This window comes from Corvus brachyrhynchos, unplaced genomic scaffold, assembly GCF_000691975.1.
Source record: "Corvus brachyrhynchos isolate BGI_N302 unplaced genomic scaffold, ASM69197v1 scaffold433, whole genome shotgun sequence".
In the NCBI taxonomy this organism is placed as follows: domain Eukaryota; kingdom Metazoa; phylum Chordata; class Aves; order Passeriformes; family Corvidae; genus Corvus; species Corvus brachyrhynchos.
The window spans coordinates 85,526-107,867 of NW_008236935.1; the positions used below are offsets into that span (position 1 = coordinate 85,526).

Here is a 22,342-nt window from a genome sequence, read left to right on the forward strand (position 1 = left end):
TATAGAGGAATTGGACCAATGCCTAATGCAACAGCTTTAAATCAAGATTTGCTGGCACGTCTCTGTGGGGTCCAATTATCACAATATTCCTTTCCAAAACAGAGCCTGGGGCTGCAGTACCACAGTTTTGGGCTGGAATTTTGAGTTAATTTATTTTCTTTCAAACAGCTTCATAAAGATAACAAAATGAAGGACCAGTAGGATAAATATCTTTCCTTGCGCATTATTAACACAAATGTCTTGCATGCTAATTGATTGCACCTTTTTAAATCAGTGTACAGGTGTAATCTGAAGAAGCCATCAGTTATCTAGCTGCTTAGATAGTGGAGGTTATGAAATAGTATTTTGCCTTGGGAAACTATCTTGGTGTCTTGAGTCATGAAATTACGTAAGCTCAGAATGTTTTATTTCATTTTTCTGTATAAAACAGCAAAAGAAGTAGTATGTTAGAAATGTTCCCTGAAAGGTATGTAAGTATAAAGTTTTAAGGAGTACACTGGCATGAAAGGAACTTTCCTTTAACATGCTAAACTTACACAGTTGTGGTGGTGCCTAGCACATGATTAGCTGAGCTAGGACTTTGCTTGTTATAACTAAGAAATCTCTTGTTTTTGAAACAACCAGCTCTTAATGAATTTGTGATTTAAAATTTCAATAATAATTAAATTACTTGCAACTGTTTTGGAGATGGCTTTTGAACTGTGAGATACTATATTAGTCTGCCTGACTTTTATAGGCAGATAGCACTTGTTTCTCCCTTGCTGGAAGAAAAGGAAAAGGAAAAAGAAAAAAAATACAGATTAAGATCCTTGGAATTTAGTATTCAATGCTGCATTTTTTCAGACACTGTCTTTCTCATTTCCATATATAAATGAAGGATGAAGAATAATCTTCAAGAGAAATGAATCTACAGATTCGGCTGTGAGATGCTTGAGTTACAAAGCTCTAGTAAGAAAATTGTCTATGTCTTTTAATTAAAAGTTGTGTGTAAGAAATATTTTCCTCTATCACCATAATGTTTCAAAAACATAGCAAATTTGACTCTGTGACATAGATGGCAGAAATTACATCAGTAAGTTCAGTGCTAAGTTCTGAGGTATCAGCTGTATGTAATGGCAAGGCTCTGTTTTAGTTTTTGCCAGTTCATAAACAATAATTGCTGAAGACTGAAAGATTGATTTCCAGTTTCTGTTGGGACTGGGTATCTTTCCTCATCTAGTTGGTAAATGTAAGCAAATTCAGTTTGGTATTGCCTTTCCCAGAGGAAAGTCAAAGGATTGTCCTGTTACGATAGAGGTGATTATAGCTGGCCCTATTTAAGCTGTCCAAAATTTTCTCTTTTCAACAGTAATAATTCATAGTAGTACATAGAGCTAAGTTGGTTGAATAAAACCATGAAAGACAAAAGTAAATGTAAGAATTGCAAAGTCAGTCATCTTATGTTATAGTTAATTCTGAGCTATCAGAGCATGCTATGACCGAGATGGCTTTAAGTGGGTCACTGAGATGCTTGTGCCATTGTTTCAAAGTGGCCCTGTTAGCAGCACAGTAATTTATTGAAAATAGTCTGCTTGAACTAAGAGTCTTCTGTTAATAATTACTGAAAAGAACTCATGGCAAGTGCTGCTGGCCTAGAGTTTCTAACTATTCTCTTTAGAAAGTCCTCAGAGGCAGCATTTCTGGAAATTTTGCTATAGGTAAACAGAGCTGAATTGTGTCATTGACTCTATGTATAACCTATCTTCTGGCGTGTTTACTTTTAATGTTAAGCTGACTTGATGGTTAACACTAGAATATCTCACTGCAGTTAAGAGTTGTTAATATCTAAGAGATTTTTGTAACTTCTTTTAACTCCTGCTTTCCTTTTATAAAAACATAAGCGGTATAAAAATGAACATAAAGTATTTTTGTGGGAATAGTCATTGTGAGAGTGTCCACTATGAATTAATCATATGCTGTCACAATTACATAAAAATATTTTTCAGTTTGTGTATTTATACTTTCAAAGTATTTTCGAAGTTACAATGAGTAGCATTTGGCTAAACAATATTCTATTGTCTTGGAATAGTAAGTGTACTGTTTATAACCTATTCAATAAAAAAGTACTGATAATGCCTTGTTGACTAGAGGTCTGTACAAGCTCTGTTAGGACTTGGGAGTTTTACTGACTACTTCCCATTTTCTCGCCCATTTTTATAGTTGTATCAATTATATACATTTCTTTTAATATTTTCTGCATGAGAAAGATTTCTTACAACATCCTTGGAAGCCAGGGATATGGGCATCCTTACCCCAAACTACTATTTCTGTGTATTCACGCTGAAGTCTAATTTCAGGCAAGTGCAGATAAAGTGATGCAGCATTAATTGGCTCTCTTCTGTGGGCTGTGTTAAGTTGTGTGATAGGATCATTAAAGCTGGAAGGAACCTCTGGAGATCATGTAGTTTATCTTCCTTCCAAGTTAGTGCAGGAACTTTCCCAGAAGAGTTTTGAGTCTCTCTAATGGCAGAAGCTCCATAACCTGTGGGCAGCCTGTTTCTGCACTTACTCCCTCTCCAGTGAGGGATTTCCTTTGCTGCATCTTGAGGTCATTTCATTTTCTTACTGTGCCTCTTTCATGAGACTCTGGCTCTGTTGTTTCTTGCTGTAAATACATCCTCCCGTGACTCCTCTGCAATGTAGATAAGTTCTCCTGGATAGTTACGTGTCCATGTGCTGCACCCCATTAGCCGCCTTTGTGGCCCTCTGCAGAACTTTATCCCAGTTTATGTCTGTATGGAACTTGGATGAACTCACATTTTTATAGAAAGGAGGCTTAATCAATGTGATACAACTCAGGCAACCAGGAGAGAGTGAGGAGTAGACATGACTTTTCTCATGTCGGTCCATAAACAATATAAAAAAAGTTGCAGTTCATCCCTGTCTACATATGATGACTATAAATTAACAAGACTTTTGGTGCGTAACTTCTGATCCCAATTAGCCCAGAATTTTCCCAGGATGGTGGGAGTGTGAATGTGCCAGATTAACTGCAACTGATCTTAGCTTCTTTGGGTCTGGCTTCTGAGAGCAGGCAAAAATAGGTATTATAACGGCTATAAAATGACTTAGAAGGAAATATTTGCCCTCTTCACACTCCTAGAGGCAATGTATTCTGCTTGCTATTTTAAATGAGCGTCTGTTTCTCAAGTAAGCTACTGAAATAACTGGACTCCAAAAATTGCCTTTTCCATAAAACAGAAATCTTAAACTTCCCAGTTTGTTTGTTGGGTCTTAAATTTGAGCTTACTTTGGTAAATATTTTATATATATATACATATATATGTATATAACATTTTTATATAAAAATGTGCATATAATAAAATATATAAGCCCTTCTGTGAAATACAGTTGTTCTGAATACTATCTTGCTTGTGCAGTGAATGCAGGATTAGGACACAGTGAGTTGAGTGCTGTCAAAACAGCCATGTCACCAGCTGACTTGTCAAACAGTGAAGTATTTGGAGCCTACTTATGCCACTTGGTTTTGACAGTGGAGTTGCACACCTTTTCTCCTTTGTAACAGATTTAAGAGCAAACATTACATAGGGGAATGTAGTAAGGCCTACAGTATTCTGCTGTTTGGTGAACCAACAATGTCTTTGACTTTCAACAGCTGTGCATCTAACTTATTCAAACATTTTCTTCAGTTTTGTCACCTGGAACAGTGCAGCCAACTGCTTTGTAACAGTTGTTTGAACATTGGGTGTTTACAGGTCTCGTGAATTGCTCTGTGAACCCAACTGAGGCTCTTCTACTTGTATCAGCTGAAGATACTGAAAGGTCTTGAGTCTCTAAGACTTGTTGCACTCATAAAATTAACCAGATGGAGATTGGTTTTTTTGCCACTGTTCAATGTGCAATGCACTTATGATCTCTAGAGAAAGAGCTTAAAACTGGGTTTCATGACTAGGATTGTAATTTTTATTTTTTTGCTTCTAACTTGAATGAAGAGCTGCACAATGAATAGAAAATTCACTGATGTATATTTGAAGTGTAGGCTTCTTCAGTAGGATTCTGGTAATTAACCTGTTTTAGCTACTTGGATCTTGATATTGTGTGATGATATTAGGTTTAGGAATAAAATGCTGAAGTTTCCTTGGGCATATCTCAGCTGTATTGATTTTAGTGGATTTATGCAAAAAAATAAGAGGTAGATAAATACACAAGTAAGCATTTTTGTAACTAGCATTTAGTTTCTTGTAACAGAAAGGATGCATGATAATGCTTGCAAATATGGAGGTGAAAAATGGAAAAAAAATTGATGCTTACTGTGGGAATAAGTACAGAGAAGACTTTCCTATGAGATCAGGAAGAGCTTTAATACTACTAAAAATACTTGTGGACAAAAGGAGGTCAGTACAAATGTGCAAGCATCTCAGTTCTTGAATATTAACATACTTTTGCCTTCTTACCTTTAGTGCTATGTGTAGTCTAGTTTCTGTAAAAACATGCAATGATTTTGTTCTTGCTAGTTGCTAGAGATTTTTTTAAACCAAGTTTTAGTCATGTAACAATAGACTAAAGTAGAGTGATACAGAGGGCATATATAAAGCATTACCTCAGGGATACAGTAATGAGAAACTGCCATCTCATCTCCAAACACTATTAGCCAAATAATTTGACCTACGTGATAATTGTCCCCCTATCCAAGACAGAAGCTCCAGCATTGTTTGGGTTATTGCAGCTCTGAATGGGATAACAGATGAGTTCTCTTCATCTAGAAAAATAGTAATGTTATTTCTGCTTCAACCAACACCTCTGAATTCAGCAAAATGTGTTTCCTGGCAGCCTTCATGGACCATTCTCAATCTAGCTGGGCAAGTGGGGGTGATGGTTTCTCTTATTTCACTTGCTTTCAATTGCCTGTCCTTGATTTTCACGCTGTGCTGCCTCTGTGTCAAAATGTGACATCTTCAAATCCATCAACTGCCTTTCTTGAGGAAATGTCAGCAGCTTATTTCAGACATGATAATATTAAAATCCTGAGTTCAGCTTTGAGTCCCTCACAACAAGAAAGTCACTGAGGTGCTGGAGCATGTCCAGAGAAGGGAAACTTCTCTGGGAGCTTGGAAAGGGTCTGGAGCACAAGTCTGATGAGAGGGGTTGTTTGGTCTGGAAGAAAGGAAACTCAGGGAAAGCCTTATTGCTCTACAACCACCTGAAAGGAGAGCATTGGTTGCTTGTCCCTTTAACAAGTGATAGGACAAGAGGAAGTGGCCTCAGTTAGTGCTGGGGAGTTTTATATTGGATAATAGGGAAAATTTCTTTATGGAGGGGGTTGTCAAACACTGAAACAGGCTGCCCAGGGAAGTGCTTAAGTCACCACCATGGGAATATTTAAAAGATGTGAACATGTAGCACCTAGGGACATGGTTTAGTGTCATGGATTTGGCACTGGGTCAGTGGTTGGTCTCAATGATCATAAAGGTCTTTTCCAACTTAGACTTTTCTGTGATTCTCTAATGGAGTTAGCGTCTCCTTTCTTCTCAGTGTTCCCAAGAGAAGTTTTTGCTCTTGTGGCAGGGAGTGACAGCTAGGTAACAGCTGAGTTCACAGAAGCTGTCAGACAACTGTAAAGGAGTGAGCAGTTTGACTGTAAAGAAGTGAGAACTACTTCACTCTGGAAGGAAGTGAGGGTGCGTAGGACCAGGCAAGCCTTCAGCATCCAACTTGCGTATTTTCTGTATTTTCTTAGTTATCCTGGATAATCTTTGATCATCCTTCTATTAGTGAGGGTTTGCTGCCTGTTCTGTGGTTTTACTTTTATTAAAATTTATATTGGAATACAGGGAAGATACTGGGGTAGTGTTGTCCACTCATCCATGAAAGACCTCAGTCACTGACTTTGGTGGTGTGTTGCATGGCAGCAGGTCCAGGCTTTGCCTTAGAAGTGTCAAAGCCACTGACATTACTCCTCCTCAATTAACTGGATGAATGCCATGTGCATCACTGGCATAGTGTTGTAGTCCAGCCAGGCCCAATCTAGATGTGAGTCGTGTATTTTAACAGCATAACTGTGTCTGGGAGTTGGCCGATTTCCTGTTAAAATCTCATGTGTTTTGCATAACTGGATAAACCAAATGCCCTTGAGCTCTGTGTTGTGGCTGGGGTAACTGATCACTACTCCAGTGCAACTACTGCAATCTGGGGGACTTGTTCATTTTCATACTGATTGGATACCTGCCTAAAATTCCCAGCAGGTTTCTGACTGAGACATCAGCAGATTATGGCAAGTCAAAATCAAATTTGATTTGTGAAGTTTAACTGAGAGATCTGTGCTATCCTGGTTCCTTTTCATTGAAACCAGATGACTTATGCTCCCAGGAGCAGCTGTGTAGGCTGGCATCCACCCTCTCTTCAGCAAAGGGATGGGGATGTCAAGCACTTTTGGCATCTTGGTGAGAGCTGCTGGATTTGTTACAACTGGGAAGTTGGGTGAGACTGTCCTTGAGGACATTTGTTATATGGGTATTTCAGATAGAGCTAATAGGGCAAATAAGTGAATGCCTTGGTCCTCAGTCATGCCTCAGACATTGTAGTACAACCTGGGGGCTGAGGAGCAGAGCCTGGGAGGAATAGTGCTGGGATGAATCTTTAATGTGGTAGATACTGGGCCGACACCTGTTAGGAAATAAAACGGTTGGTTAAGACTTTTATGGTAGAAAAGATTTGCTGAAACCTACTTTGACTTAGAGAGAACTGCACCTTTCAGTGGAGAGGGACAATCTTGCAGTTTTACTGTCTGTGTTCTTTTTATTAGCTACCTGGGATGAAGTTTCAATTCTCACCTTGGTTGGGAAGCATCAGTATTCTGGGGGATGCCTTAAATAATAAAACAGCCTCCTCCACTTCTAAACAAATACAGTTATTTCAAAATCATTTTACATGCATATTGTAACATGTATAGAAAGAGATATATATTCTAATATGGTTTTGGGTGTTGTCTCATGTAACAGTCCTGATGTGGTTGTTGTCAGCAGAGAAGTTTTGTGAGCAGGAGTTCATATCACCAGAAAAGAAAAGGATGCAAAAATTGAAACCTTATATTTTACAAGGAAGGGTGCTTAGTCACAATTAATTCTGGAAAATGAGAGTCACTGACTTCGCCACAGAACTTCAAGAAGCACTACTTTGGTATATCTCATTTAGCAGCCCATTGCCAAAGTGATGAGTATGGGCAAGGCTGAGGTCCACATGAAGCGTCAGACCTTAAAAATTTACAGAAATGGTGCCTCTTAACTAAAATGCAAGGGGAAGCCTAGGGGCTATTACTTTATTAATTTCTGCTAAATATGCTGCTGGCTTTACTCTAAGCAAGCCACATTATTTTACCCTCAACCAATCAGATCAAAACTGAAGGGTGTGAACCTCCTGACTTCAAACAAAAGTTTTGTTTTGTTTTTTTTTCTTTTACTTTTGAATTTCAGTGTGAACAGGATTTTGTCCAAATCACCCAATAAGCTATATTTATTGTAAACAATAGTAATGCTGCCAAAGTCTTGTATTCAACACAGATCAGAGATGAGTGATTTTGGCTTCAGGTTTTGAACATAACCAAATACATTTTGAGCAAGTTAAAAATGAAAGTAGTGATCTTCCATTTGAAATCTAATGGTCTAGTCTGCAGAACATGTCGTGACTTGCCTGCAGTGAAAGAATTGTGTTTGGCATATGCAGAATTTTAAAATAATTCACTTTAAAACATGATCGTTTAAGGTTCATCCAGTGCTCTGTGGCAGGGTACCGCTGTAACAGAACTGGAGATTCTCTGCTGGAGACTCCTGACAATACACCAGTGGCTTGCCTGCAAGCTCAGGATTTAAAGAGAGAAGTTTTTACAGTCAGCCTTCAGTTTCATAGTTTATTTTGCATTTATTGCAATCATCAGTTTTTAACTCTGATATTTGGAGGTAGCTGGGACCACTGTGCTGTTTGGATCTAAAGGAAGGTGATTAAGCTCATGAGTAGCTCCACTTTTAGCAAATTTTAGGCTGAAGACTTAATATCTTATTTCTAACATTAATCTAAAATTCTCTGCCTTAGAATTCAGTAATAAATTTCCCATTTACTTAAATCTGAATGAATTATTTTCACATCACCAGTGGATTCTAAACAGATATTGTTGTCTTCTGGTAATAATCAACTCCTTTTTTTCCCTAATGTGAAATATGTTTGGGATTTCATGTCTATAGTCAGAAAGCTGTTTTAAAAGCTGTTTTCCTTCTTGCTTGAGATGTGTAAGTGGGGTCATAGAGTACAGCACATAGGAAAGGATGGCATGCCTCGGGCATTTCATTAACTAACCCCTTGAGTCTGATGCTGGAGATGCTGCAAGGATGCCTTTTTTTCAGCGGAGTCACAATACTTAGACTATGAGCATTAAGGGGTTAACTGCTTACATCTCTGCAACTTTTGTTACTGAACAGACATATTTGTTAGTTTTGTACTAAATGTAAAGAAAGAAGGATCTGGTTCTGCAAAATTATATGTGTTGTGTTTGTGTATAGATCTTTATGCTATGCGTATTGCTAATCCGCCTATCAGCTGGTAGTAAAGAAATTAATCCAAATTTGCACACGAATATAATTGCTTTATATTCTCCTTCATGGAGATGTATTGTAGAGATGCTAATTAAGGTGGGTGGGGGTTATTTTTTCATTATATGGAACATTCTTGTTAACATAGGTAAACAGCAACCGGATACAAAAATGTAACTCTCATATATATAAGTATCTATCATACATATCATATTATACCATGTTTAAGATGTTCAGTTTCTTGAATGTTCCATATCAAAGAATAAAAACCTTCTGCAGGAATAGGTTTCAAACCAAGGTATAGCAGTTACTTGGTTTGTAGCCTTATGTTAAAAACATCTTTCTCCAACAACCTTGATACGTTAAACATCTCTTAAAAATAAAGAGATTGTGGTAATTTTATTGATGAGTACGTGAACATGTAAATTGTGTTTTCTGGTTTGTGCAGTTTTCCCATATCATATACAGACACTTCAAAATATGCTACCCATTTTAGGGATCCAGTGAAGACTAAGTAGTGAGAAAGTAGTGTCCTTGCCTGAATCACTGTGATTACCATTGAGTTACTACTTGAGAGGTTTACTTGCTAAAAGGGAAAAAGAATGGAGGTCACAGGGAAAGAAAATGTCACTAAAATATGCCATAGTTTCCCTTAAAGCCACGCAGAATATTTTGTGCATTACTTTTTCATAGGGAAATAGGTGTGTTATCACTAAAGTTCCTTGCCCAAGAACTTGTTCAGAGTAATACTGACTTTTTAATTTTATCTCTGAGGAAATAGCTGTAAATTCAGTGTGAGAAGCTTGTGGGACTTTCCTGAAAGGAAGGTGCAAGGGAGAGGGTTGTTAGCCCTACTGGAGTTGGTTGTTCTGTTTGTAGGTTTTCTACTCATCAGCTTTCAGACTTTGCAAAGAATTATTTCACAAAGTTTTGTTCAAATCAGTTTAGGTATTTCCAAGAGTGAAACAAGGAGAAAAAGGGCTGTCAAAGAAAAAGAAAACCAGACAACTTTTGTCTGAGGAACAAAAAGAGGTCTTTGCTCTTGGAGCAAAGAGCTTCATTTATAATTGCTGTCAGCATGGTCACTATGCCAGAGGTGTGTTGTTCTCTGTTTTTTTTAAGATATGCCTACAATAAGCCCGTTTAAGATGCTGGAATCTCTCTCTCAGGAGAGATTTCCTCAGACTTTATCAGTGAAGTCCCATAAAGATGCTATCTCACACCGGCCCTATCAGGTTCTGGTGTTTCTGGTGCTTGAGTTTGGGCACCAAAACTGAAAACAATTTTCTTGCATTTGGAGCCGTCGAATGTGTCTCTGAGTTACCTGTCCCACAATACAAGAGTGTGGAGAAATTTCCTGTCTTGATTCACGTGGGGTCAAGGGCAAAGTCGGCAGGAGAGAGTGAAGAAATGATTTGGAGGTGGGTCAAAGTAGTGGAGTAAGGATTCAGTGCAATACACAGGAGCCAGTGGGGGTGTCTGGCTGGGGGAAGCAGCACTGTCTGTGACAGGGGGTATGAGCAGGGAGGATGATGTTAGTGCTCTGTGGAATGAGGCAGCATGCGGGAAAGGGCAAGGAACTGGGAAGTGCTTCGGGAAGGCACACAATAACCCCTGGATTACACGACGGGTAGATCTAATTAAGGAGCATAGGATTGGCAGCCAGGGATGAGCAATGATGCCAGGGAGAAGACAGTGATAGTCCTGTGTGAATTGCGGGGGGGAGGTGAAACAATTCATGGTGACACTGCCACATACACACAAAAGAATGAATTAATGGTTTGCAGGTTCCGTCGATGCTTTCAATTTAAATGTGTGTCACTATTTTAACTTAACACTTCTGTTTTGTTTTTATTTATGTGCAGGGGTATCATTCTACAAAAAAAACCCCCTCTGGCTTGGATTGTGTTTTATCTGAATATGCAGGGCTGGAATCTGCAGTGATTCGGGAACTGACTGACAGCTGAATGATTTGGGAATTGATTGACAGCTGAATGGGGCACTCTTGCTGTGAGTGTGGGTGTGAGGGGCCAGGCAGCACTAGTCAGAGGGTGACAAGGAGCTGGGAGCTGTGATGGATACTTCCTTTTCATCCCCCTCTGCAGCCGCGGCTCCCTGAGCGTCCTTCCTTTCCCATGCAGGGGCTTTTATATTGTTTTTTTTATCTTCAGTCAAGCCTGTTAAAGTTGAATGCAGCCTAGCACCAGTGAAATGGTAATATGAGCCCATGAAGTGTGTGGCACTGGATAGCATCTCTTCAGGACAGCCAGAAACTCTAGAAGGGGAAGGAGAGAATGCAGGTGTATAAAGTTCCCCATTAGCAGCCATTATGCCCTGCTAATGGGTAGCTTATTCTTGTCCTTTTTTTTTTTTGTTTTGTGTGGGTGGCATTTGCCAACGAGGATATCTGGAAAACTATTTTTAGAACAAAAATACTTGCAGTTTATCCTCCATTGCTCTAATGGGGAATGTCTATTAAACAAAAAATGAAGACATTTTAAAAAAGTCAATCTTCAATTTTATTTTTTATATGAAATTCCAGATGTTTATTATGAGACATTTCAATGAGAATTAAGTTTCCAGTAGAATGAAATCAGTTTTCTGAGAAGCACCATGGCAAAGATGTACAGAAAATGTATGTACATTTTTCAGGGTAATACATGTATTCCTTTGCCTTCTGTCTGTCAGCAGTGCAGAAGTAAGTGACTTGGTGGTGTCAGCCCAAATGAGAAACTGAACTTCATCAAACTGGAAATAAAACTTTTAAATATTAAAAATGATCAAATGTTTGGAAAAAGCTTTTTGGGATGTGAGTGGCTCTGTGTTGGGGCAGGACTCCTACAGGTTTGTGGTGGAAGAGGAAAGTTCCAAAGATCCTTGTGCTTTGAAAGGCTTGTTGAATGGAGAGAGCTACTATTTTTGTTTTTTGTCTTTCTTCCCTGAGTCTCTTAGTGGCTCTTTCTGTGCCAGAGCTAGGGAGAAAAAGTGTCTCTGTCCTTTCAAGAAATATATCCTCTCTTTGTCTTTTCCATTAGTTTTGCATCTGAGAAGATTCCACTGTTTCTCTTGTAACTTCTGCTCTTGTAATATCTCTTGACTGATAATAAGACAGTTCAATTAGCAGAATCAAATGATAAACAAAATCATGCTAACACCACTGCTTTTGAAGAAGGAAAACATAAATTATTACATTTTTTTTTTAAATTGAGCTTGATAGAGGATTCTAAGGGTGAACTGACTTGAAGATGAAGATTTAAGCCTCTGTGTTGCATTTGTTGTAGCCCTTACTCTTGAACATGGGGATTTGGAAATACAGGGTTAAAATTTAAATTGAGAGTTTACTTGGGAATATCCATCAAAAGTTGCTGACTTCATGACCAGAATATTGAAAAGACTTCAAGAAATGACGTGCAGACTAAAGGAGGGGAAATAGAAAATGGAGGGGATGACACAGGTAAAGCCAGAGAGTAGCAGAAATAACTATCCTAAGAAAAGCAGAAGCAACTTGAAGGCAAAGAGGTTAACAAGGCTGAGAGTGGGTGGTAAGCAGGGCACCAAATTTGGGCTTTGCTGAGGGAGAGAGAGCATGAGAAGGTGGTTTGGTTTTTGCTCAGTCTAGTGGAGCTCTGTACAAACAAGCTTCTGCAGGTATGCTCAGCTCTGACAGTACAGCTATTCATTCTGAATGAAAAAACATCAAAATAAAGGATTGGCAAGATGTACACTGACCTTTTCTCCTTCCCATTCTTCTTGCTCCTAAAACTTCCCAAACAACACAAAAAACCTGCTCACCATTCTACCAGCTAATAGTTTGGGCCAACTTCTTGTAACAAGAAAATAACTTCATTACTTCTTTGTTTAATAGCTGCAGTAATAGTAAAATCCCTGAGCAGTTTGACAGAGTGAGTGTCTAGTCTTTAACTGTCAACATTTTCTCTTTCTGAAAGCCTTTTAGAGTTCAACTCTTCACTGACACTCCCTTGTCAGCCTTGCACTTAAAGCAGTTAAGCAAAGCAAGTGACATATTTAAAGTCCCTGTGCTCTAAAACTGCTGTGCATAATGAGTTTAATATATGCTCCATGAAAATGCATGCAACACCTAATTTAAAAGAGGTGTTTAAAATGATGGCCATAGGAAAAGATAGAGATATTAGAATTGAGGCTTTGGTACCTCAAGTGCCTCCCTTCGGCACAAAGGCAGAAATCACAAATAGGAGGAATAGAACCAAACATACCAGGACTAGATGTCTGACACAAAATAGATTATACCTATGTATTTATTCCTCAACTGATATTTTGTATGTACGTTGACAAAACTAGCATGAGGAATATTGCCATAAAGAGCATAAGAAATACAGGAAGACAAATAAGGCAAAAGAACTGAAAAGGGGAGAAAACAGAAATCAAGAATGCCAAAATGACCAACAGCAAAAATGGACTTTAAAAATTGCAGCAAGATTATATGAGAAAGGTTTCAAGAAAGACTTCAATGACTGGAAAAAGATTTGCAGAAACTATGTCATGAAAATTACCTAGAAAACAGGGGATGCTTACTTTATTTAGGATGAATGTGCCAAAAATAAGTACAGCATCCTTTCTCTGCCAGGGCAATACTTCCACCAAGTGCTCTACCATGGGTTGCTCACTTCCCTCTCCTGACAAGAAGGTACACCAGGTCACACATCTGAGTGTGAAGAGCATCTTCAAAAAGTGGAAAAACAATAGTAACCTACATCTTCACCGTTCCCAATGGGTGGTTGTATGCTGTATTTTCAAATTTCTTTAGTATTGTCATAGTTCCTTTCTTAGGTGTAGAATTATTCAAAGTACATGAGAATGATGGAAATGCTCATTGGTATTCAATTCTTCAGAAAAGATCTTTTCTGGGAAAACTTGAAATGCATTATTGTTGGTATCTTAACTCATCTGTCATATGGTGAATGTAGATGCTAATGAACTGGATAATGTTAATATCAGGGGATAGATTAGTGAATAGATTTTAAAATAAAATTTATATGGCTAGAATTCCTCCACACAGAACTAGTTGCTGCCATTTTGTACATTACAGAGGAGAGATCAAATTTAAAGCACTAGTAAGTATTTAATTAAATTCCCAAAATTTAGTTGTCTTCCCATTACTTATTTGCTTGCTCTGCTTGCTCTGCTTGCCCTTTGTTGTCTTCAGTGGACTTTGATTCCTGCTTAGAGCATTCCTTTTAATGTGAGTGCAGATACAAATTGCATTGCTATACCATGTAAATATAAATATACTTGCTTATATCTTCTCCCCAAAAAGGACCCCACTGAACTGAATTAATTTCCCATAAGCCAAACATTTTTAAAGCCTCATTTCTTTAACTTTTTTTCTTCTATATTTCAGAGTCAAGTAAATCAGTTTACATCTATCTGTGACAGTGCCTCAAAGTGCACTCCAGCCAGTAGTTACAAGGGGAGATGGTTAACTGGCTGGAGCCCACGCTCCTAGGAATGTATCCCTCTCTTAAGGAGTTTGCTCCTAAGCATATAAATTTGTGACAGATACAATAATTGCAAAACCAGGAAAATATGGTGCATCTTCAGATATTTTTTCTAGAATAGCATTTTCTGACTGGAATGCAATGGATTGACCACTAGTGAAAGCTAAACTAGTCTACAGATATCTTAATATACAGCACTTAGAATTCAGTGTCATCTGTTGTATGCAGGCAGGTCAGACACTGTGTCAAGTTCTTGGGAACAGTGATAGGGAGGTCTGTGCCTGTGTCCATAAATCCGGGGAATTTTCAGACAAAAACCTCTGAAAAGAGGTTGGCATGTCTGCTGCCAGTGAAATACAAGCAGAGAGGCAGGGATGGATTAGTACATTTTGGATGGATCATTTTAATAGTGTATACTTAGGGCAGCCTGTGTTGTTTCATTTGTAATTGTTAAATTCTTAGTTCCTGAAAGTATTTATTTCTGTTCTATGATTGTGCTGGGGAATGCCTTGCATGTATAAAATAACACTAATGTAAATTCTTCTCTGGACATGCATTCTGGAAATTAAGGCTAAGCTGTTTTGTCTAGGTGAATATTTGTAAATGTTTATTAGCATTTTTAATTTAAAGATTTTCCTCTGCTTGAACATGTGGTATGCAAATTGAGGCCTGGGTGGCTGACTGCCTTGGGGTAAAGGGGTCCTTATTCTGTGTTGTTAAAAACCAAGATCTTTGATTTCAGAGCTTCATGCCTTGCTGCTTTTGTCAGGGGAAGATGATGAAAAACTGCAGTAGTGTCTAGTCTTTTCTGAGCTTGAGGTAAGGGGCAAGAATAGGCCAAAAAGAAAAGTGAGAAAATGCTGTTTGGATACACATGTTTCTGCTCTGTATCTGTTCACTCTCATGTGTGATTGTGTGCTGCCTTTGTGCATAATTTTAATCTCTCCTTAGTAACCTTTACCTAGGGCAAATACTGCAGTTTGGTCTCTGAGGAGGCTGCATTGCAGGGGGACTCTCTGATGGGGGAAGGCATCTCAAAAGGCAGATGTTATATTCAACTAAAGTTCTAAGGGTTTTTTTTTTTTGGGCAAAGGCTCATGAATTCTTCTGCATCTTCCTTATTTTTTGGGGGGGTTGTAGGAGGTAGAGTGTGTGGATTGGATTACTTTCAGGAGAAAAGCTTCATGATGTCTGTTCGAACTAAAAGGGACAACGCGTTACACTCTATTCTAATAACAAGAGGCTTCACTACCCTATAGCACTTTTCCTTCAAGAAAGGGACTAGCATCCTACTGGGGCAGAGATTTTGTCTTTAAACTCAGTTAACGTCAGTAGGTAGTTCTGATTTGGCCTCCACTGCTCTGTACAACACAAGAGAGAAAATTAAAAAATACCCAACAAGAAAAACCTCATTGGAGCAAAAAAGCGGTGAGCTGTGTGAAAGATAAGAATTTCTGGTGTCTAAATATAGAGTAATATGAATATGTTAAAACACAGTACTCTGTGTACTGCTTTTAAAAGAATAATTTCTATTTGATTAAGAAAACTACAATTAAATCAGCTTTCTCCTGAATGGTCTGGCTGTCATTTTCTTTAGCCAGTATAAACCTGCCTTTCTGGTTTATGAAGCCACAGTGCTAACATGTAAAGCAAGATGTTATGACTCATTGAAACAATTCTTTGTTCTCTCTTGAAAGCATTGCTGTTGGTGTTTTCAAATGTACTTGGGTTTACCCCTAAGAATGCAAACCTTTCGCAAGTCTGAGCTTAATGCAAGGCAGATTATGTAACTTTTGCAATGCCATATGATGTGAATGTAATACTTTCAGCGTCTTTGACAGTTTTGGTTTCCAGCTTTGCTGAACTTTCCTGTAATTTTACCAGGGGAAATAAGATGGCTTCTCTTAGTTTGCAAAACTTTGTACAAATGCAGTAAAAATGTGTTTCAGGACTGAGAGGTAGTTACTAAGGGATTCATCAGCAAAACTGCTTTCTTGACTCGTCTTGAAGACGCAAATTACTTGCATGAAACCCTGAAATCATGTGGCTAAAAATGAGAACTTCAATTGAAAATGAGGCTGTGGTGGTTTCTCCAAGGGTCAGTGTTTTACCTGGACAGTGCTCTCCAGTGTTGGGAAAATACAAGGTTAAGGAAGGTGAGGTTAGAAGGGTGTGAGGATAGATAGGTCCTGGCTCACATCCTGGATGTTCCCTTGCAAAGCACTTCTTTGTGTTCATGCAGGCTTTGCTGAAAGATGTGAGAGGGATTGGCAAAGAGGGCTGTGGAGACTACAGCATGCTGAAGGTAACCGAAGCACTGAGCACCTTGTTGATGTAGAGGTGGAGAGCCCCCAGCCATTGTAAGCTGGATGGTTTTGCTCAGTCTTTCCTCACAGCCAGACCACCTGTTTCTGCAGGACCTGCAATTGCTGAAGTGTTAACTGAGCTGTGTCAAAAGAGAATAGATTAACAAGCATTTATGTTTTCTCTCTGCCTAGCAGTATAAGTAAAAAGAAGTTAAAAAGCCTTTTATCTCTGAAAGGAAAGAAAAGAGGCTTTAATTTCAACCAAAACAGGTCTGAAATGTACGTATTTCTTGGGGATGACACACCAGCTTTAGTGTCCATGGAAGGAAAGCTGTCCCAAAAACTCTTTGTGCAGTCCTCAGCTGAATGAAGCAGAAGACTTCCAGCCAAGAAGGGTAGTTGTATTCTAAACTGGTGCAGAGTCATGTAAGTTGAACTCCTGTAAGGCTTAAGCTTCTTTGATTACTCCCAGGATTGTGTACTATTATTGTAAGATGCCTGAATGGGAAATTGACAACTTCGTCTTGGTGGCTCAATCAGTATTTCTTAGTGCTGTTAATAAAATCAGCTGACACTGTGAATAACGATACTGGTCAGACAAAGAAGGAGTGGAAAGCTCATTGAAAGCAAACAGATTTGAACTTCACACAATCACAGAAGGTGAGCAAGGCTTGGGTGGGCACCACGCGATGTGTCCTGTGAGCCATGGTGCAGGCAACTCTTTTTATACCTTCTGCAAGGGTTTACTGACCTCACTGTGGTTAACTGTGTCAAAAGCCATTGACTCTGAGTGGCTGATGGTGGAGATCCTTTAGTCTAAAACGTTCTCTGAATGTTTAGTACCCAGCTGGAAGTGTTGCCATCATTTATCTGCAAAGGTTGTTTGGAGTCAGACTGCTTGTTTATTTTGAACTTTCCTCATGTCTGTTTCTGAAGATGCCTGTTCAGTCCTAGGTTCCCAAGACATTGCTGTACTGCTTAAATGATAATGGAAACAGCTACAATGGTGAAGGTATTTGCCTTACATGACATAGAAACATAGAACTTTCCAGTTGGAAGGGTCCCATCAGGATCATCAAGTCCAATATATGAATGATGAGATAACGATGTCCATTTTAGTGGGATGTCTCCTCTGCTTCTTTTGAATAACAACTAATCTAAAAATAAAACGAGCAAGGACAATTACATTTCAGTCTTAAATCCCCACTGTCTAGTAATCAAACCTGTATTTTAAGTATTTTTAAGGTGTGTTTTGTTTTGTTCCATCTTTTTGCTGCAGTGCTCCTGATGGTCACTCTATAGCTTGTCTTGCCTTGTTCTCACAACCTAAGTTCAGTTTCTTGTTGATGAAACTGATGATAAAATCACTGTATTGCTCTGCTTTATCCAACTTGATAAATTGAGATTTAGTGACTTTCTGCTTAGCTTAATCATGTTTCCCTCCAGACTGCCCTCTGTTTTGTGGCTGATCATTAAGGCTCACTGTACATGCTGAGGGAATATGTAATTGCAGTCGCTTGATGTAAACAACCACTGTGATGGATTTAGACAAAGAGAACCTTTCAAGTACAACTCCTGCTTTAAGCAAATATATAGTAAATCTGGTGAATAGCATGGATATGCGATTTCCAGCCTACCAGAGATGTTTACCTTGTCATGGCTTGCTTAGTGTGTGAGTGGCCACCTGAAATTGTTTTATTGTCCCTGCTCATGGGATTACTTATGAATCCTGACCAAATGCACCTGCTGAAAAAAAAATAGATCTTCACCATTGTGATGTGATTGATATTTCACCAGAAAAGATAAATTAAAGGATTTTTAAATCAGTATTATTTGCCATTTTGATTTTGAAATTATTTGCTCATAGACTAGAAAGTGAAACAGCACAAACAATATCCCACTAGAAAGTGAAATAGCACAAACAATATCCCACAGCTTCCACTTTCTGTTTCTTTTCTCTGTGGTGATTTTACTACAATCTAGTAGTTTACAAAATATGAAGCAGCTAAGCAAAACCTAATTGTGAGTTATGTCTGTATTTGCTTGTGGAATTTAGGACTGTAATGGTCAAAGGCTCTGACTGATTCTGAGGGGAGATCATTCTGTGTAATTATTCTCCATCTTCCTCATCTGTTTGTTGTTCACTGCCAGGCGAACCGACAAATCCGAGGCATTCAGGTGGAAGTGAGCTTTTTATAGAGCATTCTCAACAGCACTGTTGTTTGCAATATTGTCCCCAGCATTGTTTGCAAATACTGTCGTAGATACTTAATGAAGTGCTATTCAAGAAAACAGCGGGATTATTTCAATTCAGGGTGTTGGACTGCTCCCCCTTCTACTATCAAAAATATTTTACAACAAGTAAAACCTAACCTTCTTTACAAAGATTAGTAACAGAGAAGTTAATGATGTATAATTTAGGTCTTAAGGGCAGTTTTGCCTCCTGATCTCCATTGTCAGAGTTTGAGTGACAGGTCTGTACTGGAAGGGTGAGTGTGATTTGAAAAATGCTATGTTCACCAGAACTGTGGAATTTTTGTTTGGTTTTTTTTGTTTTTCTTTTGGTATTGTGTAACTACTACCTTACCAGCTTCCTAATAGTATTTTACAGAATTATTGTTTAAATGTGTAAAATATTTTCATCTGTACTGCTGAATTGTTAAAGGCACTGGGAACTTCCTCAATTTTTTTTTAGACAAAGCTAATTGAATGCATGAATGCCACTGCGTATAGCTGACAAAGGCAGAGCATCTTTGTGAATAGGCTCTGTAAATTCTTTCCCACAGAAGTCAACGAAAGGGTCGGTTGTCCTGGGCTACGTATTTCGTCACTTAAACCTGGTGGAAATAGATTACTTTGGACTGCGCTACTGTGACCGAAGTCATCAAACGGTGAGTAAAAGACACAGCAGATTGGATTTGCCATGTATAAAATTTACCTTGTTGTGCTGTTTGCCTGTAAAGCATTAAATTGTCATATTTCCCCTAACTTTAACTGTTTCCTGGCTCAGGTTTCCAGTAATAATTTCTTTTGTTTGTTTGCAATAAATAGCTATTGGAATAGCTATTAATGTCTTAGGAACAGAATCAAACACTAAATGTTGTTGAAAACTAAATCAAGAAAGTAAAAAGAGTAAAAACGTATTCTATGCAAGTAGGATTGATATTTTTTTCCTCTCTAATACTGTGCCCTGCAGCCAGTGCCTGGTGCTCTGTGCCCTTCAGCCTCACTTGGCCCTGCAGTGCCTGGGAAGAAGTGTCCCTGAGTGCATCACAGTGCAAGCTTCACTTGCAATGCTCCTGAGCACCTGGTTCAGGGTGTGTTGGGCCATGCCATTTTCACTCTGCCTGAACCATCTCTGTGTCCCTGAGCCCATGCTCTCTAGAGCCTCTGAGACAGGGACTCACCCACACATCTGAGGCTTTTTCTACTGGGAGATTACCATCCTAAACAGACAAGAAGAAGGAAGCCAGGCTGAGATGTTTCAGCCAAAGCAGGCAGTCTCTTGCAGCGCTGGAGCAGCCCCTCCAAAGGCTTGTGCCGGATTGCTGCTGGCAGAGGTGAGGAGCAGGGAGTGCTCAGCAAGAGGAACCAGCGCTGTATTCACAGGGTGGTCTTCATATTACCTTAAAATTATGAAGGTAATATTGCCTGGCCTATGGCTAAGTTAAGTCAAGCCTTTACAGTTTTGAAGCTAGTGTTTTGTGATGATAGTACTGCACAAGACCCTGTTTCATCTAAATACAGTAATAACTTATTGAATTGGCTAAATATTTGCCAATTTCTTCTGTTAAACAGAAGTTGATCACGTAAAGACTGAATTCAGAACAGTGTTAAGCAGAAGGTTACTGATTGCTACTGAGAGCTACAGACTGCCCCACTTGCTGTATCTTAATTTCTGTGCTGTAGTCCAAACATTTATGAATTCAGTTCCTTGATAAGCTTCTAACCAAATTTCATTCCATGAAGATGAAAGCCAGATTCAGCTGTGAACCAAAGGTAGACTGCTAAAAACTGTAGTTTTAGTTTCCTGAGGAATTTGAGGTGTGAATGAAGAGCAGGTAGGTATTTTTTTGCTCTCCAAAGTGTTTTCCTTTTTCCTGTGGTTGCAAATAAAGTAAAAATGGCTGTTCCTGGGAATATTTCCAGAAGCATACACAGGGTGTATTTAGTGGTATATATGACAATATGCATATAAAAAGGATTGCATCTCTATTGTGAAAGGGACACATAAAAGCACATTTTAGTGCACATCCTTTTGTTCTACTTTTTCTCTCATGTGGTGCTCCAGTGTTGTAAATTTAATGTTAGCTTTAGGCTTTATCCTCTGGCTAGCCCAAGGTCAGGAAGCTACCGTGATTCTTGATTTTTCCCATGGATTAGGAAGGTGTTTATCCCACTTCTGTCATTCAGCTGCTCTTGCACCAACACTGGACTTGCCATGTGGATACGGGCCCTCAGCTGCATGCCAGCCTATGGAGTGCACCTGCCCTGCCATGTAGATGCTGCCACAGTAACTGGCCAAGTTTGTGCTGCTGCCTTTGCACCTGGGCCATTTTGTAACCAGCTGTTGTGAAAAAGCCTTTTCCTGTTGTTTGGCTGTGTCACAATAACGAAAAGTTGATGCTCTTTCATCTAAAAAGTTCATAAATGAGCCAAACAATGCTACTGTGTGTAGTTTTATGTGTTTTGTGATGTGTAGTTTTATGCTGCTAGCTTGCTATTTTTAGTGAAATCTTATAAGCTCATAAGAATGGACAATATAATGGAAAGTTTTCATGCACCAAACAATACCTTGTGCTTTAGCTGTAAACATATATTTAGTTGCATGCTGACTATGGCTAGAACTCTTGGGGCTGTTGTGGGAATTAGCCCTGTAATGGCTGGCAAGAAGCCTGGATTTAAATTTTGGATTGGATATTTTTTGGATTGACCACAGTAGATTTCCTAAGGGAAGAGGAAAAAGGTTACCTTGCTAATTAGTTTTAAAACCTGAGTTAGTCTCAGAGGAGAAAAGTATTTGGGGGTTGGGCTACCTATTAATACATTGCTTGTGGTAGGGGAAAAAATATTTGTACTGTCAGGTTTTTTTGTCACACTATATATTTAACTGAATGATGAATAAAGCAGCATAGACAAAACTTACATATTTTAAAGAACACAAACCAGTCACAAAAGAAACATTTTTATTATTAAGGGTTTGAAAAGGCTTGTTTAGTTATTTTCCCCATTACTTTTGCAAGCCTGAGCACTTCCAGGTGGTCTTTTAAGTGCTGTGTTGGTGAGCTACCTCTTCTGTGGGTGGTATCATAATTATTTTAGTACTACCAGTAGGGCTCTAATGAGTGAACAAGGTTTCACTGTGCTATGTAGTGTATATGAATGTGTAGCATTAAAATGGTCTCTTCCTGAACAGCCAACAAACTAATTAGCCTGTGAGAAGAGCTGGATGCAGCAAACAGATTGACAGAACTGGGTGGCACTGGCAGGGCCACGAACAGTAGGATGAAGCATAAACTGGATGACCCTGTCTCCAGGGTAGTTATTTGGTCATATTACACAAATTTCGCTTTACTGACATTCCAGGTATCCCCAAACTCTCCGCAGTAAAAGGACAGTATTCAATTGGAAGAATTATGCTCTGGAAGATTACAAGTTCCTGCCAGAATAGCTTTACCTATATTTATTTAGTGCTCTGAACAAGACAGGTCTCCAAAGGAACAATAAAATGTACCTTCTAATAATTAGTTAAAATACAACATTTAATAATGAATTTAAAATTCTGTGATATAAAACTACACCCCAGTGAACAGATGGGTTCAACTAATGCTGTGGGTTGTCAGTAGTGTTTCCTAATATCTTAGTGCCTTTGTTGACAAACTACATGGTACTTCTTTTCATGCAGTATTTGAGTACCTTTAAAAGAACGACCAATTTTCTTGGAATGACACTGAATCTCTTACTGTGCTTCATCATGTAG

The 22,342-nt window shown here is 38.8% G+C and overlaps 1 protein-coding gene across 1 annotated transcript in view; it reads left to right on the forward strand.

Moving 5' to 3' along the window:
* The first annotated feature begins 16,097 nt into the window (after window positions 1-16,097).
* EPB41L4A (erythrocyte membrane protein band 4.1 like 4A) overlaps window positions 16,098-22,342 on the forward strand; it is a 74,622-nt gene continuing 68,377 nt past the window's right edge. The window contains exons 1-3 of the mRNA XM_017728366.1: window positions 16,098-16,154; window positions 16,299-16,361; window positions 19,149-19,253. Of these exons, the coding sequence (XP_017583855.1) occupies window positions 16,098-16,154; window positions 16,299-16,361; window positions 19,149-19,253 (225 nt within the window). The remainder of the gene's footprint in view (window positions 16,155-16,298; window positions 16,362-19,148; window positions 19,254-22,342) is intronic.